General features: G+C 40.2%; 1 protein-coding gene and 3 non-coding genes across 5 annotated transcripts; 1 reads left to right on the top strand and 3 right to left on the bottom strand.

The window, feature by feature from the left end:
* Window positions 1-498: 498 nt before the first annotated feature.
* On the bottom strand, window positions 499-19,257 carry LOC148426233 (mitogen-activated protein kinase kinase kinase 5). Of its 2 annotated transcripts, none has more exons than XM_088411612.1 (29): window positions 18,750-19,257; window positions 17,347-17,486; window positions 16,951-17,138; window positions 16,661-16,829; window positions 15,303-15,409; window positions 14,945-15,115; window positions 14,733-14,845; window positions 14,475-14,634; window positions 12,880-13,030; window positions 12,438-12,542; window positions 12,162-12,211; window positions 11,772-11,867; window positions 10,640-10,724; window positions 10,401-10,534; window positions 10,203-10,330; window positions 9,209-9,345; window positions 9,028-9,133; window positions 8,717-8,874; window positions 7,372-7,570; window positions 7,129-7,300; window positions 6,202-6,370; window positions 5,918-6,100; window positions 5,742-5,847; window positions 4,977-5,199; window positions 4,797-4,903; window positions 4,458-4,555; window positions 4,285-4,361; window positions 3,627-3,760; window positions 499-994 (listed from the first exon to the last, which is right to left on the bottom strand). In XM_088411612.1, exons 1-28 carry the CDS (start codon window positions 19,108-19,110, stop codon window positions 3,664-3,666), a joined length of 3,990 nt encoding a protein of 1,329 aa, XP_088267738.1. In that variant the 5' UTR covers window positions 19,111-19,257; the 3' UTR covers window positions 499-994; window positions 3,627-3,663. The 2 variants fall into 2 exon arrangements, with proteins under 2 accessions (XP_088267738.1, XP_088267739.1); XM_088411613.1 differs by having other exon boundaries at window positions 6,205-6,370.
* trnai-aau (transfer RNA isoleucine (anticodon AAU)) lies at window positions 12,779-12,852 on the bottom strand. The gene has a single exon. It is a non-coding gene; the product is annotated as a tRNA-Ile (tRNA).
* On the top strand, window positions 15,473-15,545 carry trnaf-gaa (transfer RNA phenylalanine (anticodon GAA)). The gene has a single exon. It is a non-coding gene; the product is annotated as a tRNA-Phe (tRNA).
* trnai-aau (transfer RNA isoleucine (anticodon AAU)) lies at window positions 16,351-16,424 on the bottom strand. Its single transcript has one exon. It is a non-coding gene; the product is annotated as a tRNA-Ile (tRNA).
* Window positions 19,258-19,865: the final 608 nt, after the last annotated feature.

The following is a 19,865-nucleotide window of genomic DNA, read 5'->3' as shown; positions in this document are numbered from 1 at the left end:
GATTTAATAGTGCGATTAAGCGCTTTTCTCCCCCTTTTGTTGGTTCGTCCCACCGCTGAACAACAATGTATTGTCGGCTGCTTCTATTGAATGCAAACTTCCAAATGCCTTTCATGCAGATTCGTCCACACTTTTGGGGGGACATTTCTCCAAGGATCCCTTCATAATCGAGGGCGGTTGGAATTTTAAGATAACAAATAATTGACTTTCGACTACGTATGAGACTCGGCAGTGTTATTTTGTTTTTTTCTATTTTTACTCCATTAAATTATTATTCTTTGAATGTATTCGTTATTTATTGTTATTGGTTTAATTTGCGTTAGCGTACTGTTTTCTCCAACCAATTGCAGCGCTTTGTGAAGATTTTAAAGAGCAATAAAATTGTGTAGTTTTCCAGAAAAAGTCATGTTGTAAGTCTGATACTTTTAAAAAAGTTATTTTCAAGCGCAAATATGTATTTTGTCAGTGAAATTATCATACAGACGCCAGGCAAGTACGAATAACCACAAAACCACCGCTTTAATTGCATTTAAATACTGACTTTGTCTTTTGTTTATGAAGCCGCAGAATGACTGATAATTAATTATCTTTTATACATGTGCGTTCACGACACGTATTTACATTGTGGGCAACACTTGCGTTTCCTGTCAACCCGCTCTTTGTATTTTGCATCATCTAAAAAACAAGTTAGTCCACACTTGGCTACACAAAGACAAAATATGCATCGTTGTTGCGTAACAATTCACCGCCGTCCTCTTATTTACCACCTGTGGATCTCTGGAGGCATCTGCCAAAATGGGGGTGGGGGGTCTGGTTTTGGGCACGCTTGAGAGGAGGACCTCCATCTTTAAGGACCACGGTGGGGCTCTTTTGTGCAGCTGTTGAGCGGCGACCCCCTCCCTCCCCCCTCTGCCCCCCTCGGCCACCTGTCACTGCAACTGGATCAAGGATGGGGGTGCTGGCTGGGCCGCGTCCATTCCATGAGAGTGTCGATCTGCGCACAGGAAGTTGAACCCCCACACGTGAATGAAAGGCTTGATTTGGAAGATGCAGCTGCACCACTCGCACACATCAACGCACACGCGCTTGCTAGCGTAGGAGAAACGAGGATTTCAAGTCTATCATTCTCACAATTTTCAGACGTCAAAAACAGCACTGCATCTCCGACAAAATCCTACTTGGGCGACATTGACGGAAGCGCTACAGCAACACGAGCGTCTGACTGATTACTTGTTTAAATAGAGTGATGATCACGTGGTCAAGCTGCTGAGTAGGACGCTTGTGTGTGTGTTTTTTAAGTGATGAAGTCAGTGAGCTGTTTGGAAATTGATTCAACTTTTGTGCTGACTCGGCAGATCGCTAATTACACTTATGACTTTTTAGTGGAGTCAGAAACTATGAACTGCTGCAGTTTTTGGCAAGTTTTTTTTTAAATAATGTACTACAGGTGTATTTATATATATATATATATATATATATATATATATATATATATATATATATATATATATATACACACATATAAATAAATATATTATATGTGTATATAAATATAAATATATATATATGCCATATGTGTCTGATTTATTCAAATTTGGAACGACATTTTAATGGTATTTTTTGGGCCTATTTAAATCAGTAATTCCAAAAGATATCATCTTGAAGTTGTGTTACTAGTGACATATGAAAAACACCAAAATGAAGGCGTACAAACGTTTTGCAAAGGAGTTTTTAGTTCATAATTTCGCAACAAGTTGATTCATGCGCCAACTAATTTGCTCTTAATTTGAAAATACTTACTACTGTTGCTGTCAGGCCTCTAAAAAGCAACAAATTAGATATATTGATAACCCTGTAAAATTTTCACCTAGCACCTAATATGTTAATGCTTGAATTTTTGCGGTAAAATATTACAGTAACATATTAAATAGTCATCGTATTAAAACTTCTTGTCGTACCTGTTTTAAAGACTGGATGTTCAACGTGACATTGAAAAAAAAACAACTTGATGGTCATTTAGGTCTTAACAACAGGTGTTGTCTTGCCAGGAGGAATTCCCTCCCACAGCCAACTATGACATCATGGCCAAGAAGCATGTGTCTCCTCAGGGTTCATCATCTCCCCCTTTACTTACCCCCCCCTTGCCCCCTCCCCCTTCGACACCCTCTTGTTGATGCAAGCATGAATCGTACCATTCCAGTCTGCTACCAATCCCGAACTGCTTCAATAATAGAAGCCCCCAATCCGACCCCCGAGCCCCCTCCCCACTTTCATTTCCATGACAACCCACAATGGAGAGAGTGAGGATGGCCAGCCAGTGAGGGGGGGAAAAAAAGAGCAGAGGCAGGAAATAAAAAGTGAATGAGAAGCAAGTGGGAGTGGCTTCCCTCGACCTCGGGGTTCATTTTAAAGGGGGTAGGGGGCTCAGAATTTTTTTTTTTTTGGGAGGGGGCTTCCAGCTGGGCTGCTAGCAAACTATCAAAATAAATCCTTTCAAATGAAATAAACACAAGTCTGTTTTGCTTTTTCTGTGGCTTTTGAGTGAAGTGGCACAGAGATCAAAAAGAAAAAAGTGTTCCCGGTATGCACCCTATCAAAGGAGAACATAATTTACAACCATTTCAAATAAGAACAAACATTTTCATCATGTGGAACGCTAACAAATATAACACAATGAATAGTGCTTGAACACACAGATTAGTAGTTTGAATTTATCTCGGTCAGATTAACGATAAACATCTCACCAGTAGTAATGAGGAATGGCTGTTAATGCATTGTGGCAAAAAGTTGACCATGTGACACGCTTCAGCCTGACCTTATTAAACTATGTTGTATTGATGCATACTCTGATATAATTTTTTAGATATGATCTGTAATGTAATCTGTTTTTAAACAACATTATTTAAAATGTAGGTAAGGTACATTCATGGTTAGAAACTGAATTTTTTTAACGGGGTGGCCATTAAATACAATACTTTTACTGTATATCATTTTAAATGTAAATAGGGCACTTATCACGGGTATCTAAAAATACTGCATGCATGTAAAACTGATATATATATATATATATATATATATATATATATATATATATATATATATATATATATATATATATATATATATATATATATATATATATATATATATATATATACACATATACACACACACACTATTTTTGGTTTGTTTGTTTGTTTGTCATGCAGTGCCAGATTCAAAACAATGTGATGATTGCAGTAATGTGATGGGATGTTGTGGGTAATCCAAGAGATTGTGGGGAGAGGGGGCAATGAGGTGTCCCCAATCCCTGGAAAAAGCCTGCCGACTGACTTGGCCCCGCCCAAAAATAGCTGCCCTAATAAGAATTAAAAAAAAAAAAAAACCAAGGTTGGCATTTTACAGGAAGTGCTTTCACTTCAAAGTCCACTAATGAAAAATCATGCACTCTTACTCGGACGCCTGCTACCTCATGTATCATGCTATTAACTTATTCAGCTGTAATAACTTGCAGCTGCCAACACCGGGGTGTATCAAAAGAATATCAAAACAAATATGTCACATATTTACATCAAAATGTGCAACGAGGAAAGTAAGGAAAGAAAAGCTAATCACTACGATTGCACCTGAAACAGGTCCAGCCTGTCCGCTAAAGTATCGGGGTCACAGGCGAGAACCGTGACCGTCCTGCTCCAATGCCGCGCGCTGGGTCTTCCTGTGGGCCGTAATTGCTGCCCACATGCGACATAGCATACCTCCCCTGAAACACAGAGTGGTAAAGAAAATTATATTTCAAAGAAAAAAATACTTTTGGAATGATATCATTGTATATATTTTTATTTCACATATAAATAAATAAATAAATAAATAAATAAATATATATATATATATATATATATGTGTGTGTGTGTGTGTGTGTGTAAAAAAAACTTAGTATGAGGCAAAATTTGAAAAAAAAATCAGTTTTCATACATTTTACGAAAAATATTACATACAAATATTTCAGCGAAATCAAGTTTGAATTTTGCAAGATTAAAATAAGAATTTTGTCATACTATGAGGGAACAAAGTCATAATTATTCAGGTAAGAACACAAAATTCTCTTTAGAAAATTAATTTAATTATAGGTTCATTATTACATGAAAAAGAAATGTAACTTGAAATGAAGTTGGAATCAGAGAAAAATATATATTTGAAAATATTAAAAATAATAAGTAAGCCCCACTGTTGCATGTTTGCTATTATTAGAAAAAAAAAAGAAAAGAATTTGCATAGCATGCTTACTTTATTCCACAGTACATTAAGTCATCCCTGCAGGCCATTTGCAGAAGACAGTCCAAGGTAAACTCATGAGCAACCAGCTAGAAAAAAAAAAAAAAAAAAAAAAAGGAACACCATAACACCCACTGGGAATAAACCATAGAATCAAACAGGGATCCCGCTGCGATTCAAGTTACCTTGTCAATGGTGTGGTGATCTACTGGGATTGTCTCCAGCCAGGCCACCATGTTCTTCACGTCTGGATGACGGCTCCTCTGCGCGGTGGACTTCTCATCTACATCCACGATCAAAACAAATCACGTGACAAAACTAAATCTTCATGAGCCAGGTGACGGAAACCGGTTGGGCAGAAACCGAAAGCCCCGAGGTGTCTGATGAAGAGCAGACCTCCGCCAAATCCAAACAAAGCTAGCTTTTGCTTAGAGGATGAGGAACAAAACAAGTTGTTTTCTGCTATTGCAATCCCTGTCCAACAGATGGCAGAATTAAGGTTGCCTTTTTTTTTTAACTTGTACCTGGAGTGTGTCCCCTGAGAGCATCAATGTCTTCCTGTTTCTTCTGGACCGAAGTCCTCAGCAGGTCCTGGTATTCTCGCTCCTTGTCACTCAGCAGCCTCAGCAGTCTCAAAAGACACAAAGCATGAAATGTCATTGGTGTTTGACGCAACGGTAAAAAATGCAGTCTGAGATGTCCACCTTCCGGTCTCCAGTCGAAGGTCCCTCAGTTCGTCACTGAGGGGACAGTTGCTGTCCAGGATTGCATCCGTGGGACTAGGCGGTACCAGGATCTTGTCCGCGGACTGTGAGCGTTGGCATTTTGCCGCCTCCTCTTCACTGTGGACGCCGTTTGTGTCGGTTGGCGGGTCCTCAGGCGTGCCGTCCTCTGTCTCGAATGAGAACTGCAGCTGGAGCTTCAGTTCTGGGGGGGTAAATAACGAATAACTATATTTTCAAACTAGAGTTTGGAAGACGGATTACATTCACTGGTTTCAAATTCCACCACGGAAACATTGTAAACAACACAGCTTGATTTGGTGTTTTTTTGTGCGCATTTTTTTACTTTCATTAACTTTTTACTTTTTACTTTACTTTTGACTTTTAACTATTTTTGGATAAAGAAATGTCATTTCAGGCAAGGATCTCTGGCTTATTTGTTGACAGTTTTACTGCTGCTATAGCTAGCTAGTCGGATAACAACATATTAGCAATGATGCGCATTGTCTTTCCGGATTTTTATACAGTTTGTCAACAAGTTTCCCCTTTTGGTTGCTAGGAAATGAAATTAGGGATCATAAGGAGCAATCTCAAACTCGATATGCCACACCATTTATAGTTGTCATGAAAATGTATCAACTGACACACGGATCATTTTGCCAGGGCTGGTCATTTATTTAAAAAAAAAAATGCAGATTTTCTCGATTACCCACGTAGTGAAGAATATTTTAAGCTGACAATTCAAACCTGGGAGAAGAACAGTGATGGAATCCTGCACGGCCTGTCTCAGGAGATTGTCAAGGGCAAACATCCAATGAGGCTTGACCTGCTGTTGCCTCAACACCTTCTTCACCTGCACACAGCAGAAGATTACGCACAAAAACTCACTTTAAACGCTTGCTCACTGCATGGCGTCAACCTACTGCGTCCTGGAAGCTAAACAGCACCGCCTGCAGGCCGTTGAGGGGTATAGCGGCAGAGAGCAGCGCAGCTCGAAGGTCCTGCAGGCTGCTGGTCAGCTGCTTCTTGTCTGGCGAGCAGATGTTGGTCCGTAGACAGCAAACAAGCTCGGTGATGTGCTCCGACGTGAGCGAAGACCTCTCAAACTGTTAGAAGAGATATTGAAAAAAAAAAGTGATGTAATGTTGCATGAATGAACAAAGTGGAGTTAGTACTTTTAAGAATATGTTCAAGTGCATTGGCGTACCACCTGTGGCAAAGCTTCTTGTATGTTGGCCACCACGTTGCCGATGTAGTCGGTGAGCACCCGGTTGAGCGTGGCCCTCCTCTCGCTGTCCTTCCTCAGCATGAACAGGCCCACGCTCTCGTCTGTGGACGCAGGGCTGCTCATGTCCAGAGCAGAGTCCTCCGGCACGCTGGACGGACGACAGAGAAAAACAAGTGAGCAAAATCTATTTACAGTCAAAAATAGCTCACACAAGCTCGCACAAGTGATGTTGTTAGCGCCATTATAACAAACATAAAACTTATATACTTCAATACATATATCAGTTTGCTTAAAGTGTAAAAAAAAAAAAAAACAACATGCAAATAATAGGCTTAAATGTGTTAAATATGACACTCAATCAATTATTAGTAGTACATTTATTGCACCACACAATGCATTCTGTATACTGAGAAGGATTTGTTTTTTTAAACGATATATTTACTTGTCACCGGTGCTATTTGTGGCGAATAGGTACCAGGACAGCCCGTGAATAGTGAAAATCCATAAATAATTGAGACCTATTGAAATGCATTGGCGGGAAACAAATGCTATTATTTTCATTTTTCAAATGGATTGGCTTATTTATTGGTAAAAAGTATTTTTTTCACCTGCCAAAAATCGTCATAGGCAATGCCTTTTAAAAAAAAAATCAATTTTGGTCAGTTCTTATATTTTTGTTCCTTTTTTGTTTGTTTGTTTGTTTGTTTGAAACCAAAACAACACCAGAAATCCTGACGAGAAATTTTCATTTTTCTAAATTTTACTTCCCAAAAAATGCTATCATTAAAATTAGGCTTATACTAAAAAATCTGTAAATGAAAGTTGACCCGCCGCGCCAAAGTCACTACGATGGATTCCGTGCGGGATTTTAAAGCGTATTGCGCCAATATTGCACAGTAAACTCACGGCAGAAATCGCCCATTGTCAGACGGGTTCTCTGAGATGTGGGTTGCCCGGAAAACAGACTGCTGCGCTCCCCTCAGGTCCAGGGAGCAAGACAGGTCGACGGAATCCGAGTAGGAGTCGGTGTCCTCCACAAGGATGGAGACTGGCACGGATAGACTCCGCTGGTAGTCACCTAGAAACACAGCCGAAATATCCATTACACAATGACAAGTTCGAATGTGTGTTATTTACGAGCGGTCCCACTAGCAGAGGCGTCTTCGGGGTCATTGTCCTGCAGGGGCTTGGCCTTCTTTCTGGGGGACGACCTGAGGAAGGGGTTTTTGAGCAGGTCTTCGGCCGTGGCCCGGTCGTCCGGGTTGGGCTCGAAACAGTTCATGATGAAGCTCTTGGCCTCCGCCGACATGGACTCGGGAACCTTGGGGTGGATTTTAAACATTCCGACCTGCAAATATGATCATCTTTCATTGATTATTTACTGTCAATCCTTCACTGCGAACTAAGGAAAAAAAAATTAACGTGTATAGCCGTCATTGGCAGTGAACGGGTTGATATTCATGTTCTGTTTTGTGGTTCCCTGAAAAAAATTAAAGCACATTTAACAGTTTGTTTTTTCTTACATTTATCCAAACTATTACCAGCTGGAAATTGGTTCGGTAAAAAAGTCCAATACTGGGACTTAATGAAGATATGTATCTATTTTTTTTATTGTATGTAATTTATATAGAACCGTCAAAACCATGAAACAATCAACAACAAATCAATTATCAAATTAATCGACAGTTAATTTCATAATCGAGTTTTCGTTCAGAACCATTATTTAACCCAAAACTGTCCAAATTTTTCACTTTTGTCATCTCTTTCATGAAAGCAAAGGCCGATTATCTTTTGTGTTTATTCAAAGTGAGATATTGGCCAAGATTTGCTGTAAATTTGAGAAAATGATGACCCAAGCAGTAATTGAATGTTTCAAAGAACTTGGACATTATTACCTAATCCCTCGTGTGTTATTGCATAACGCTCTCCAGGAAGGCGTTGCAGATTTGCTTCAATGAAATGACAATCCTCAAACTATTACACATTAATATTTTTTTTAGCTTTTTTTTAAACGCAGAAATAAAAGTTATTGAGCCTTAGAGGGTTCATTGTTTAATTTTTAAACATTAAATAATACCAAATAAATAGTCTCAGAAACTTTTTTTTAATTTAGTTTATTTTATTTCACGTTTAGTTTATTTTATTTCAACAAAATGATAATGGAATAATCATATATATATATATATATATATATATATACTGTATATTTTTCAATTGTTGTATCTAAGGGTTCAACTTTAGTTACATTTTTAAATGAATACTTAAAAAAATAGTGTAGAGGATCTCAACAATTTAGCATTTGCTTAATATATAACCTTATTGTTTAGTATGTTTTATATCACTTAAATGAATACGAAATAAACAACAATAATTGAAAAGAAAAACATTTGGGAAAAAAAACAATACAATTAAATGAGAAATCAAATTTGATCAGATGATTCAAGTAATGGAATATTTGATACAATAATCGAAATCCCTAGTAAAACGCCTTTACCTTGAACATGGCCGCCTGCGGACTGCCCAGCTCATGAAAAGGCGTTTTGCCTGTTGCCATTTCAATGATAGTGCATCCCAGGGACCATATGTCAGCCGGCTTGCCGTAGCCTCGCGGCCCCTGGTCGATAATCTCCGGTGCCATATACTGGAGAGTTCCTGTTGACGGGAAATCAACCAAATCATCATTTACAATGGTGGCCCAAGTCACATTTTTCTCTCGCTTCTTTTGCTTCGGTTTAGCCGTTCCATTCATTTGAATTCATTCCTCCACTTCATCCAGTCTGAAATTGTAACACCGGCAGGTCTTACCAGCAAAGGTTTCAGTGCAGGGGTTGATCCCGGCGAGCCTTTTTGAGGTCCCGAAATCGGAGATCTTTAATACGCCGCTGTACGTGTTTATCAGCACGTTGTCGCCCTGCAACAAAAACAATCACGCATTCGTTCGTGAGTATGAAAGGCAGAAAAGGTACATTTCGTCAAAAGCGCTTGCTTTGATGTCTCTGTGAACGATCTGGTTGTCGTGAAGGTATCTCAGGCCCTCCAGGATCTGCTTGGTGTAAAAGATGATGGTGGCCTCGTTGTCTTTCAGGGGACCCCACTTGGAGCGGAGCAGGGATGACAGGCTACCTGAAAAAATGGAGAACATCTCGTGAGGCGATTGAATATGCGATGGCCGCAGGACCAGTCGAACTCGACTCGTTTACTGCCGTCGACGGCTACAAACGTCAAAGGTTCATTTTTAAGAACGCGTTCGTGTGTGTGCATTCACAATTAGAGGCTTCTTTTTGCTGAAGTCTGAGATCATGGAAAACTTTATAGAGGTGATGGGAAATCTGAAATTATTCCAAAACTATTCAGTTTGATCAAACAGGTAGCAAAACCGTTACACTTCTTAAAATGCGTTAATAAAACTTTTAATTACGGTTATAATGTTACCATACCAGTGCAAGACAATTAAAAACAACAATTAAAAAAAAAAACTGTTCCTTATCAAAAAGCCTGTGAAAAACACGTCCCTATTCCAAACTATATCTTTGGAATGAGTTAAACTGCAAATAAAATAATCAGGGAAACGGACTGTGAAAAGAATATAAATTATACGGCAACGGCCTATATTAATGCTTGAAACTATCAATATATAAAAAAACAAAAAATCAACCCTCTACCCCCAAAAAACAAAAGAAATAAGTAGCACAAACAAAAGACATAAATAATACTCTCTGTAACAACCCAGGCTAAACTTTTTTCAAACTCTTTTCCAACAAAGAACTGGGTTAAGGTTCCATAAAAAAGTAAATACTAATTTTCTCAAAATATCCATGCCAGCAATTTTACAACTTTCTTTCAGCCAAACAGTTTTAACCTAAACAAAAAAATAGCTGGGATTACTGTGAAAAAAATCTATATGCACGTCCCCCCCCCCCCCCTTAAATCCCATTTGAATGTTATTTTCACACTCAAAATAAATAGTTCTGGTTCCAAACCTCCCGGTACTTCTTCCATGAAGATCTTGATGAAACCGTCCTCACTAACAGAGCCCAGATACTGGACGATGTTCCTGTGCTTCAGCCGCTTGTGTAAGCAGATCTCCTCGTGGAGAGGCTGGGAATAACTACGGGGAGAGAGTTGGTTCAAATGCGTCGCTTTAAATTGACTTTTGAAGTCAAAAACCATTTCCTCACGTGCTGTCCTTCTCGGGGATCTCCTTGATGGCTATGCGCACTTGGTTGCTCACGTCCCTGCCGGCGTACACGATACCGTACGTGCCTTTCCCGAGAACCACCCTGTCGCCGTTCTCGTTGGTTTCGTAGACGTACTGCGAGGAGAAATACTTTGGAATCGTCTGAATTGAATTCTGAGGGAAAGTCTCCGTTTGTTGACAGTGGAATGCGGAATGACGACAATGCGGGTGGTGACCGACCTCTAGTATTCCCTCGCTGAGATGATTCACATCCTGGGAGTCATCCTCGGCTTTATGGAGCAGAGCATTTACCAGATCACAGAAACTGAGTTGATAGCGGAGAAAGCCACATCAATGCCACGTTATTATAATCGTGTTTCCTCCACCTTTAGCAACCTGGACGTTTTTTTTTTTTTTTTTAATTATTGCATTTTTTTTAGCTAACTTGTACAAAGGTTTGAGTGTGTTTTTAATCAGGAAGGTTGCAGAGCTGTTGGGTCACAATTACAGCCTTTAAACCTTTTCCGCAATATAAGGTGCATCTAAAAGCCTTATTTTTTTTTTTCAAAAGCTGATGGTGCGCCTTATAATCAGGTGCGCCTTATATATGGATCAATATTGAGATTGGGATTGGTAGAAGGGGAATAAAGTGATAAAGTAAGCTTGACCTGTTCCTTTTGCGTGTTTACAGTTGAACGAGGTTGCTCATATTGACATTGAGTTATTATACTATTGAGAGTTTGAGTTATTATTGTTATTACTTTGAGTATTACTATATTGTGATTGAAAAAGTTTGAAATATGTCATTAATTGAGGGTGCGCCTTATAATCCGGTGCGCCTTATGGTGAGGAAAATACGGTACATGTTTAATAAATGAAAATACATTACTGATAAAAAAAAAGACATGAACGATAAAACAAACAACAAACTAGCCCAAAACATATAATAAATGGAAAAAAAATTCTACTCCACGGTGTATACTTGTGGATATTTTTTGGAACATGCCCCCAGCAATAAATGAAAGAACATGTATTAATCTCAGATATCACAACGCGACAAATACCAATACTGTAAAGCAGGGGTTCTCAAATGAGGGTACACCTACCCTTGGGGGTATGCTAAACCACTTCAAGGGGTATCTGAGATCTAACAGGTTTTCTGCAGGTATCAGCAAATCTCATGTGTTGTTTTTATTGAATGCCTTTTCAAATTGAGAACTTGACTCGTCAGACATAAATGACACTGCTCTGTTTTGCCTTTTTTTCCTGGTCTGGGGGTACTTGACTGAAAAAATATTTCACTGCAATTTAATATCCGACACACCCCATTGTGGCTAATTATCAGTATGAATAATTACGTCTGCACACTCACCCTTTACAGTGCTCCTCTGAAGGGAAGCAAAGCTGGAAGTCATCCGAGTTGTAGTGCACGTACAGGAAGCAACTACGCTCATCAATCTTTGAAACACTGAATCCAGGATAGCCAAGAATAAAAGTATTAGATTTTCATCAACCTTTGGAGGACGCCTAATTCAAATCGGAAGTTTTTTCTGCAATTTTACCACACGTGTCATTTCTAAATGCTGTCACTTTCGCCATGCAGTGTTTGTACCCGGCATGAGTAATGTGAGAGGTCAGAAATGTCAAGTTTTCTCCTTCACTTGTTTTACTGCAGGCTTTGCGCGCACACATACACACCAACACACACACACACACACACTCAGGAGGTATTTGAGCGCTGTCAGCACACGTAGTAGCATACCTCACTCCCCGAATTGCAGCAGCCGGGAAAGTCCACTGATGTAAGCCTTTCTGTTAGGTATACAAAAGAGAAAAAAAACATTGTGACATGAGTAACTTCTTAAGTGTTTTACAGGTGCAGTTTATACACACAGACACAAAAACCACACCCTCACGTTTGACCTCGAACACTTAGGTGAACAAAAAAGTTGGGACTTTTCTACCGTGTGCCAGCAGCGCCGTGTTAAAAATGGACAGAATGCGTAAAGTGAGTTGTTGGAGGTGGCGATTGGCATACTTTAAAGGGGGTCACGTGTTTCAACTGGACGGGTCGACTTTCGTCCCCCTCGCTCACGGACACGATAGCGGGCTGAAGGACTTTACTGGGCTCCAGAATGAGCACCTGAAAAACATCAAAGAAGAAACCCTAATGACGGCAGGCATATTGGTTGGCTCACAGTATTAAAAAAAAAACAAAAACGGCAAGCGTGCCTTCCTTGTCCACCTGTCTTGGAAAGCAATGAAAATAGTTAGAATTAAAGCCATAATCCCACCTAGCTATATTTTTGGTGTAAAACACAAAAAGGAGGAGGTGGAATTGCACCTTCAAAATCAATGGCAGTAAATCAAAACACTCAATGGCCCGTACGGGGATCGAACCCGCGACCTTGGCGTTATTAGCACCACGCTCTAACCAACTGAGCTAACCGGCCATGTGCAAGACCATCCAGGCATGTTACCGGGCAGTTGTCAGTGCAGACGCTGGGTTTACAGTATTGCATCAGCAGCTGCATCCAGAAGTCAACGGTGTCCTGCTTGGGAGACTTCACCTCGGCTTGCTTAGCAAACTGTCGGTACAGAACGTACGTTTCCATCACAGATGCCACGTACCTGAGAGAAGAAGAAATAAATGTGGAATATAAAATAAATTTGATTCCTTCATGTTTACCCCTTGTGCACACACTTTGCAAAGTATACACGTTGCATTTTTCTCCTAATTTTGTAAATGCTTTTATAAAGGCGTAATAATTAGTTATTTTAGAAATGTTTTTCCTTCAACCACTCAAATTGTTCGGCGACATCAGTTCTATCCATACATATGTAGGTTAAATTTATAACACCCACAAAAAAAAATTAAAATGGTATTGTCTTTCTTTGTAGCCTGTGAAGTTTCAACGACACGTTAACTGGTCTCTACCGCCACCTACTGTCTTAAGGTGAAACACAAGTCAACAAAGGATTTTCTGTTTGCTCACAAAGTTTGACCGCCGCTCAACAGAATGTTGCAAAAATTGCAGGAAAATCACTGTCATAACTCCTGTTAAAATGCATCTCAAAAATTGTAATTACAATGGTTTTATATGGTCCAAAATTTGGACAATTATTATTTTTGTACACGAAATCTCGCACGTCCAGTTGCGATCACATAGAAATGTCAGAATCGTTGCATTTTTAACATTTACATCTTTTAATCGTCTGCTGAAAATGTCAGCTCCCTAGTGTCTGTTCCCCCCATTGATTATTTTATAATATCGTAAAAAATCAAAGGAATTTCCATAATTTGTAACATAATGGCACAAGGGTTAGCTCGGTTAATACAATCACTTTTTGACCCTGATCTAACATTCAAGAAATATAAAAATACGTAACTGGGAATCTAGGAATCTTCACAAAAAAATATGCATCTATCATCTTTTTTTCTTAGTCTGATAGCCGGTAATAAATCAATTTAAAACATTTCTACTTATTTCAAATTTTAGTTAACATTATAGGCGAGTCTGCTGACCTTGGGAACACGCCACACTTTTTTTTTAAACTCTTTCAGTGCCAAGCGTTATTGGAAAAGGAAACCTCTCAACGGTCAGCATTTTTAGCGTTTTCACTCACCTTTCAGGGGCAACAGAATATTGTGTGCTATGTCTATGTAAATATGGGTGCTGCCATACGAAAGATTGACTTCCATTCTTCAGTTAGAATTGATGTGGGTAATAGCTGTGTTGTAAGTGTGGAAACACTGCCACCCAATGGTCACAGTTAGCACCACAGTGCTCAATAGGCTTGTATTGGGTAAGCATTAGTCAAGGGTGTCAGCTCCTCTCCATAAAAAAAACGTATTTGACCAGAATTTTATGATTTATTACTGTATTTTAAAGGATGAGAAATCTATTCTATGGCACTGAATGAGATAAGTGCAATTTTGTTGATGAACCTAGAATCTCCCAAAATGTGTGTGTTTTTTTTAAGAATTTTAGTAGCTGTATGTATACATTTTTTCAATGAAAAAAAAAAATCATCAAGTCAATCAATCTGTATTTGGAATCTCGAGTGACCTCACCAAAGGGGAGCCTCGAGCTTGTAGAGTTTCTCGGAAGCCTCGATGACTTTCCTGTGCGCGTTAGCCAGGATGTTAGCGCCCAGGTAGAAGCCCACGTCCCAGTAGTCCTTCATTTTCTCCAGGCTGCCCTTTCGGCCCAACAGAGTGCTTAAGGTCACGCCTAGAAACCAGATAAAAATGATCAATTATTAGTCTTTCAATTTGGGTGCTCATTTGGGTGTTCCAAGGCAAAAGGAGTAAAATATAAAAGTGGAGGACCTTTTTTACGCAGCTCAATGGACGTATCAAATTCGTGTCCGGCTGCCATCAGAAGGACCACATTGTTGATACCCGAGTGGAGAGTGGGTTCCGTCTCGAAGGCTTTTCCATACCTACAAATGACCAAAAAGTCAAATAGATACCAAAAGCCAGAAGATAGGGCGATAAAAAAAAACAAAACAAAAAAAAAAAACCAACACTGATGACAATACCAGTAGCAGGCTTGATCTCTGCTGTGCTGGTCGCTGAAGCCCGAGCTCATGAAAATGTCTTTGTAGATGCGACCGCACAGGCAGTAAACGTCCGACACCACACTGTCTTCCGATTCCACGATGGGAAGGACTTCCTCCAGAGCCTTGGCACGATCGCCTGGATGGTTCCTCCTGTTAGCAGTGGAATAGAAAAAAAATACAACAGGACAGGACAAATAGGTCAGCATTTGCAAAGACAACAAGACAAGATGGGAAGTGGCAGGATAAAACAGGGACGGATAGGATTGGACACAAGGGGGCGGGACATTACACGATGGAACAAGAATTGAACATGAAAAGAACGCAATCATTTGCGTACCTGTTGAGGGCAAAAATATAGTGAAACTTGATATTCTGGTGCTTTGCCACGAGACACATTGGTAGGTTGTTGAGCATCTCCACCAGTTTAATCATAGCGTCGTAGTCCTGTGGAAAATCAGGTTACAGAAAAATTATCAGTTATCAGGAAACATTTACATTGCACAGTGTGCCGAAATAGCTCAGTTGGGAGAGCGTTAGACTGAAGATCTAAAGGTCCCTGGTTCGATCCCGGGTTTCGGCATACAGGGCTTAACTTTTTGAACTAATAGAGTGCAGGGGTCAAAGTTCAGTTCATTTATTCTATCGTACCTTGTCCCACCGCAAAGTTAGGCCCTACCTAACAGAAAATGATTTCAAGGACAACTATGATATTGTTAGCAGAGATTGGAGAGTTTTTATTGCCTGTTCTCATGCATGCACAATGTATCTTTTTCATTTGTTTAAAAACAAATCATCAGCATCCATCCCTCCATTTTCTATAGCCGCTAATCTTCACTAGCGTCGCTAACAAATGAATTCATCTTGTACAGGGGCAGCACGGTGGAAGAGTGGTTAGCAGATTCGCCTTCCAGTTCAATTCTAGCTTCCTCCGGCCATACTGTGTGGAGTTTGCATGTTCTCCCCGTGCCCTTTATTGAGCATCAGAAATAACAAACTCAACCCTCAGCCAATCAGAGCGGCGCTAGCTGTCCAGCAATTTTGACGTCCATTCCAGGAGAACAAAAGGTTGCTGCGGCGTGTTCAGGGGCTAAACAAGAGGAGCGCATACTGGTTCTGAAAGGTCATTGGGTTCAAAAGTTGAGGTGAAAAGATGTCTGGGATATGATAAGGATTCCTGAAAGACTACAAATCCCTAGCAAAGGGTGTTCTTTGTCATTTTAACACTTAAAAAAGCATTAAAAACTGCTAGGAAATAAATATATATTTTTCTCTTTAATTGCTAAATTTAGTCCATTGGGGTAATGTTCACTGCTCCCTCCCTGTATTAAGTCTATGTACAATTCAGCAACCTATAACTTAATTCCTGATTGTAAGTGAAGGGGATTTGGCCTGTATGGGGATTGAACCCACGACCTTGGCGTTATTAGCACCACGCTCTAACCAACTGAGCTAACAGGCCATCTGCATCAATGAAGGACAGAGGATTTGATGCCAAGTTCAATTAATTTATCAAAAAGAAAATCCTGTTGCATCACTTCCCATTCAGCTGAATTCACGTTCTGGGTCGTCTAATTCTATTGGCTGACATTAGCGTGTACAGCCTCTAGTATACACCCCACCTTTAACCCTACAAAAAAAAGTTTCTATCGCAGATTTCATTGCATGAAAAACCAAACAATCGCATGAACTTGTCACCTGAATGTCCCTGTAGGACAGCAGCAGGTTCATGACGATGTCAGGGGTGAGCAGCTCCACGCTGTCCAAACGCATCTGGATGCGACTCAGCTCCTCGCTCAAGGCTTGACCGCTAAAGCGCTCCCTCGACATTCGGATGTCTTGCCTTATAGATTCCCGGAAGTATTCGCTGTCGGAGAAGACAGAGTGGCTCTAAAACCTTTTTGCTCTCCATTAAACACAACCGCTAAATGACCGGAGTTTGTTTTTTTTAATGGCGGGAAAAGTGGGTGTGAAGCGAGATGGTACACCTGGATTGCACATCCACGTTGTTGAGCAAATGCGTGAGCCTCTCAGTCAGTGGCGTGAGAAGCGAGTCCAGCTGGAAAGCGGGCTGCATCAACTCTTTGATGCCCGTCATCACTGTGCCGTCACAGGCAAACGTCTTGCCCTGTGGCGTCACCACATAAGGCAGGAACGAGTAGCTTCCACACTGCTCCTGAAATACATTTTTTTTTTTTTTGCACCTCTGAATGTTATGACTCAGTTTACGAGTACTAAGATATGATTTCGCAGACTTGGATTCCAGTAAGTTTCAGATCTACGACTCATTCAACAGATGAGCAAAAGAAATACTCCTTAAAATTATTGCTGATTGAAGAAAAAAAAAATCACCCGAGATTGAGCCTTGAGGGACGCCATATTACCTTCACAGCCTGCAGGTCTGTGCCCTCCTTATAACAGTACAGGATGATGTTGTTGGTCATGCTGAAACTTTCCCTCACTCCCAGGTGATAGAAGAGGGACGTCTGGCAGAAGGAGTCGCTCATCTCGACCACGGCTACGTCTGTGATGGAATGTCATTAACAAATGATGGTAGTCGACATATACGGGACTTTACTTACTGAACTGTACAAATGAAACTACAGAATATTAACTATGAGATTGTTTTTTTATTTTGATTTGCCTCACAGGGTCAGCTAGCGAGACCAACATAACGGTCCCCATTTTTATAAGCCCTCCGATTGGATGGACAGCGCGGGCTAAATTTGACAAAGTCCGTTGTGTTGTAATCGACAAAGGTTGAAAAACACATGAGGTCATTTTGATGACAACAAACAAAAAAAATCAGGAGAAAGAAGTTATCGGTAATCCAACGTAATGAGTAAAAGTAAAAAAAAAAAAAAAACATCAGTATAAAATACCCAAGTACAGAATTGGTTATTGATGGATGTACTGTACTTTTGTACTTCTACATTTCAAAAGAAATGTGCTGCGTTTCTACTTAACTCATTCAATCCCAAATGCATATTTCTAATTTTTTTCTAGACTATCAGCAATCTAATTTTGCGCTTTTTTGATGCTGTTTTCAATGCAACTTAAAACATATTTATTTAATGCTCATATCGATGTATTGGTGACGGGAATAGTACATTATTCTTTTCAATTTAAGAGCAAATGAATTGGAGCAGGAGGCAAGTCATGTACTTGGCGCATTTATTGGAAATTACATCGCCAGTCTCTATACTTTAGATCTATCATTGCTAAATTGTTATAGGATCTCCTTCTATGGTGAAAAGGCGAGTCCCTCAGTTGGTTCATTATTACTGCCCTTTTGCTCTATTTTTTTTTTTTAATTGCCTACTTTATTATTTGCTCAATAATGGAATGTCGTCCGCTCGGGGAAGTGAAGAGAATAAGAATTTCATTGTGTAGTTTTACTATGCGTAAGACAATAAAACTCTTGAATCTTTGAATAAAGTATTTCACTGGGCAAAAACGTTTCGAACGATCGGTCGAGCCATTTAATTAAAAGTTTGTATTGTTTTTATTATTTTGTTTGGTGAGGGCGTTGCGGTCAGGAAAAAGTGCGTAGATTGTACTTTTACAAAATATGCGATTAAGAATTTTACATGGTTGTTGTTTGAGTCAATTTCAGTGTTTTTTTTTTTTTTTTCAAATATTATAAAATGAGCAGAATCACAATTGTTCTTTCAGCTATTAACTTGTCCTGTAGGAGTCACCACAGCGGGCGGATTTATTTATTTATTCGTTTTTTAATGAAAAATGACTCGCACGTCGAGTGCGGGTTGAGACTTTGCAAACTCACCTGCGTTATAGAAGCTGTCCAGGACGTCAGTGGTCGCCATGGAGATCCTCTCGAAGGGGATGCTTTTAAACGAGGCCCGCGTGTCGGCACACGCCTCCTTCAAACAGGCCAGGGACAAGTGGCGCTCGGCGGGGAAAACCTCCGACGTCGCGGCCGCCTCGTCCTCGCCGTCATTGGCGATGTAGGCCACCGACACGGCTCGGCCGCGGCTCCGGGGCGAGACGACGCCGTTTTTGGCGGCGACGCTCCGCGAGCTCAGCTCCATGGCCAGCGTGTCCTGCCACAAACTTCCCGCCGACGCCCGCAACGACGCGGCGGGCTCCCGCCGGAGGCTCATGCGCCTCCGCTCCGTCGTGTACATTTGTCTTTCTTCTGCGTGTCTTGAGCAACACTTCCAGGGCGAAAAGAAGACTCGGTTGGTTTTTGTTTTTGCGAGTCCCTCAGGTGAGTGAGTGGCCGCCCACAAGGCTCGGGTTCCGTCAAATCGACGGCCATTCCCGATACTCCTCCCAAGTCCGGTGACGTCACACATCCTGAAACCGGATGCCGGTGCTCCTTCTCTACTGAGTGTTTCAATAAAGTTGTACGTAGTGCATTGTTAACTTCCGCTCGAACTTTTTGTTTTTAAGTTGAGGCGGCGCATTGCGCAATACGTGCCTCCCTTCACAATGACGAATTTGGGAGTGTCTCCGTACATGTAATTGTTTTTTTCCTCACAAACGCATTGCATAATTTACAAAATGTATACAACGTGTCCCCACTGATAATTACCTATTTGATTTTAAATGACTAATATGTTCCATCTATGCCTTTTAATAATCTCAATTGTGTTTATGGAGTTGCAAAGAACTATGCATAAATAACTACTTATACTTAAGACAAGTGAAGGTCCTTTTAAAAACAGGTTAAACACAAACTTGTATTTTTTTATCATCTCGGTCTGACGCCATTAATAATAGCTTCTTACAATTTGAAAAATAAAAAACTACCGCACTAAGAGTAGGATGTTAAAGAGATGCTAACACAACCGGCTCGAGAGTAAAAAACGCTCAGCTTTGATGAGGTAGATAAGAGACTTAAATGATTCAAATTTGCTTGAGAAACGTGTCTATTTTT

This window comes from Hippichthys cyanospilos, chromosome 3 (assembly GCF_059441005.1).
Source record: "Hippichthys cyanospilos isolate Australia breed blue-spotted pipefish chromosome 3, RoL_Hcya_1.0, whole genome shotgun sequence".
NCBI classification, from domain to species: domain Eukaryota; kingdom Metazoa; phylum Chordata; class Actinopteri; order Syngnathiformes; family Syngnathidae; genus Hippichthys; species Hippichthys cyanospilos.
The sequence above is the reverse complement of the archived record's forward strand: the minus strand, read 5'-3'. Positions and strand labels throughout refer to the sequence as shown.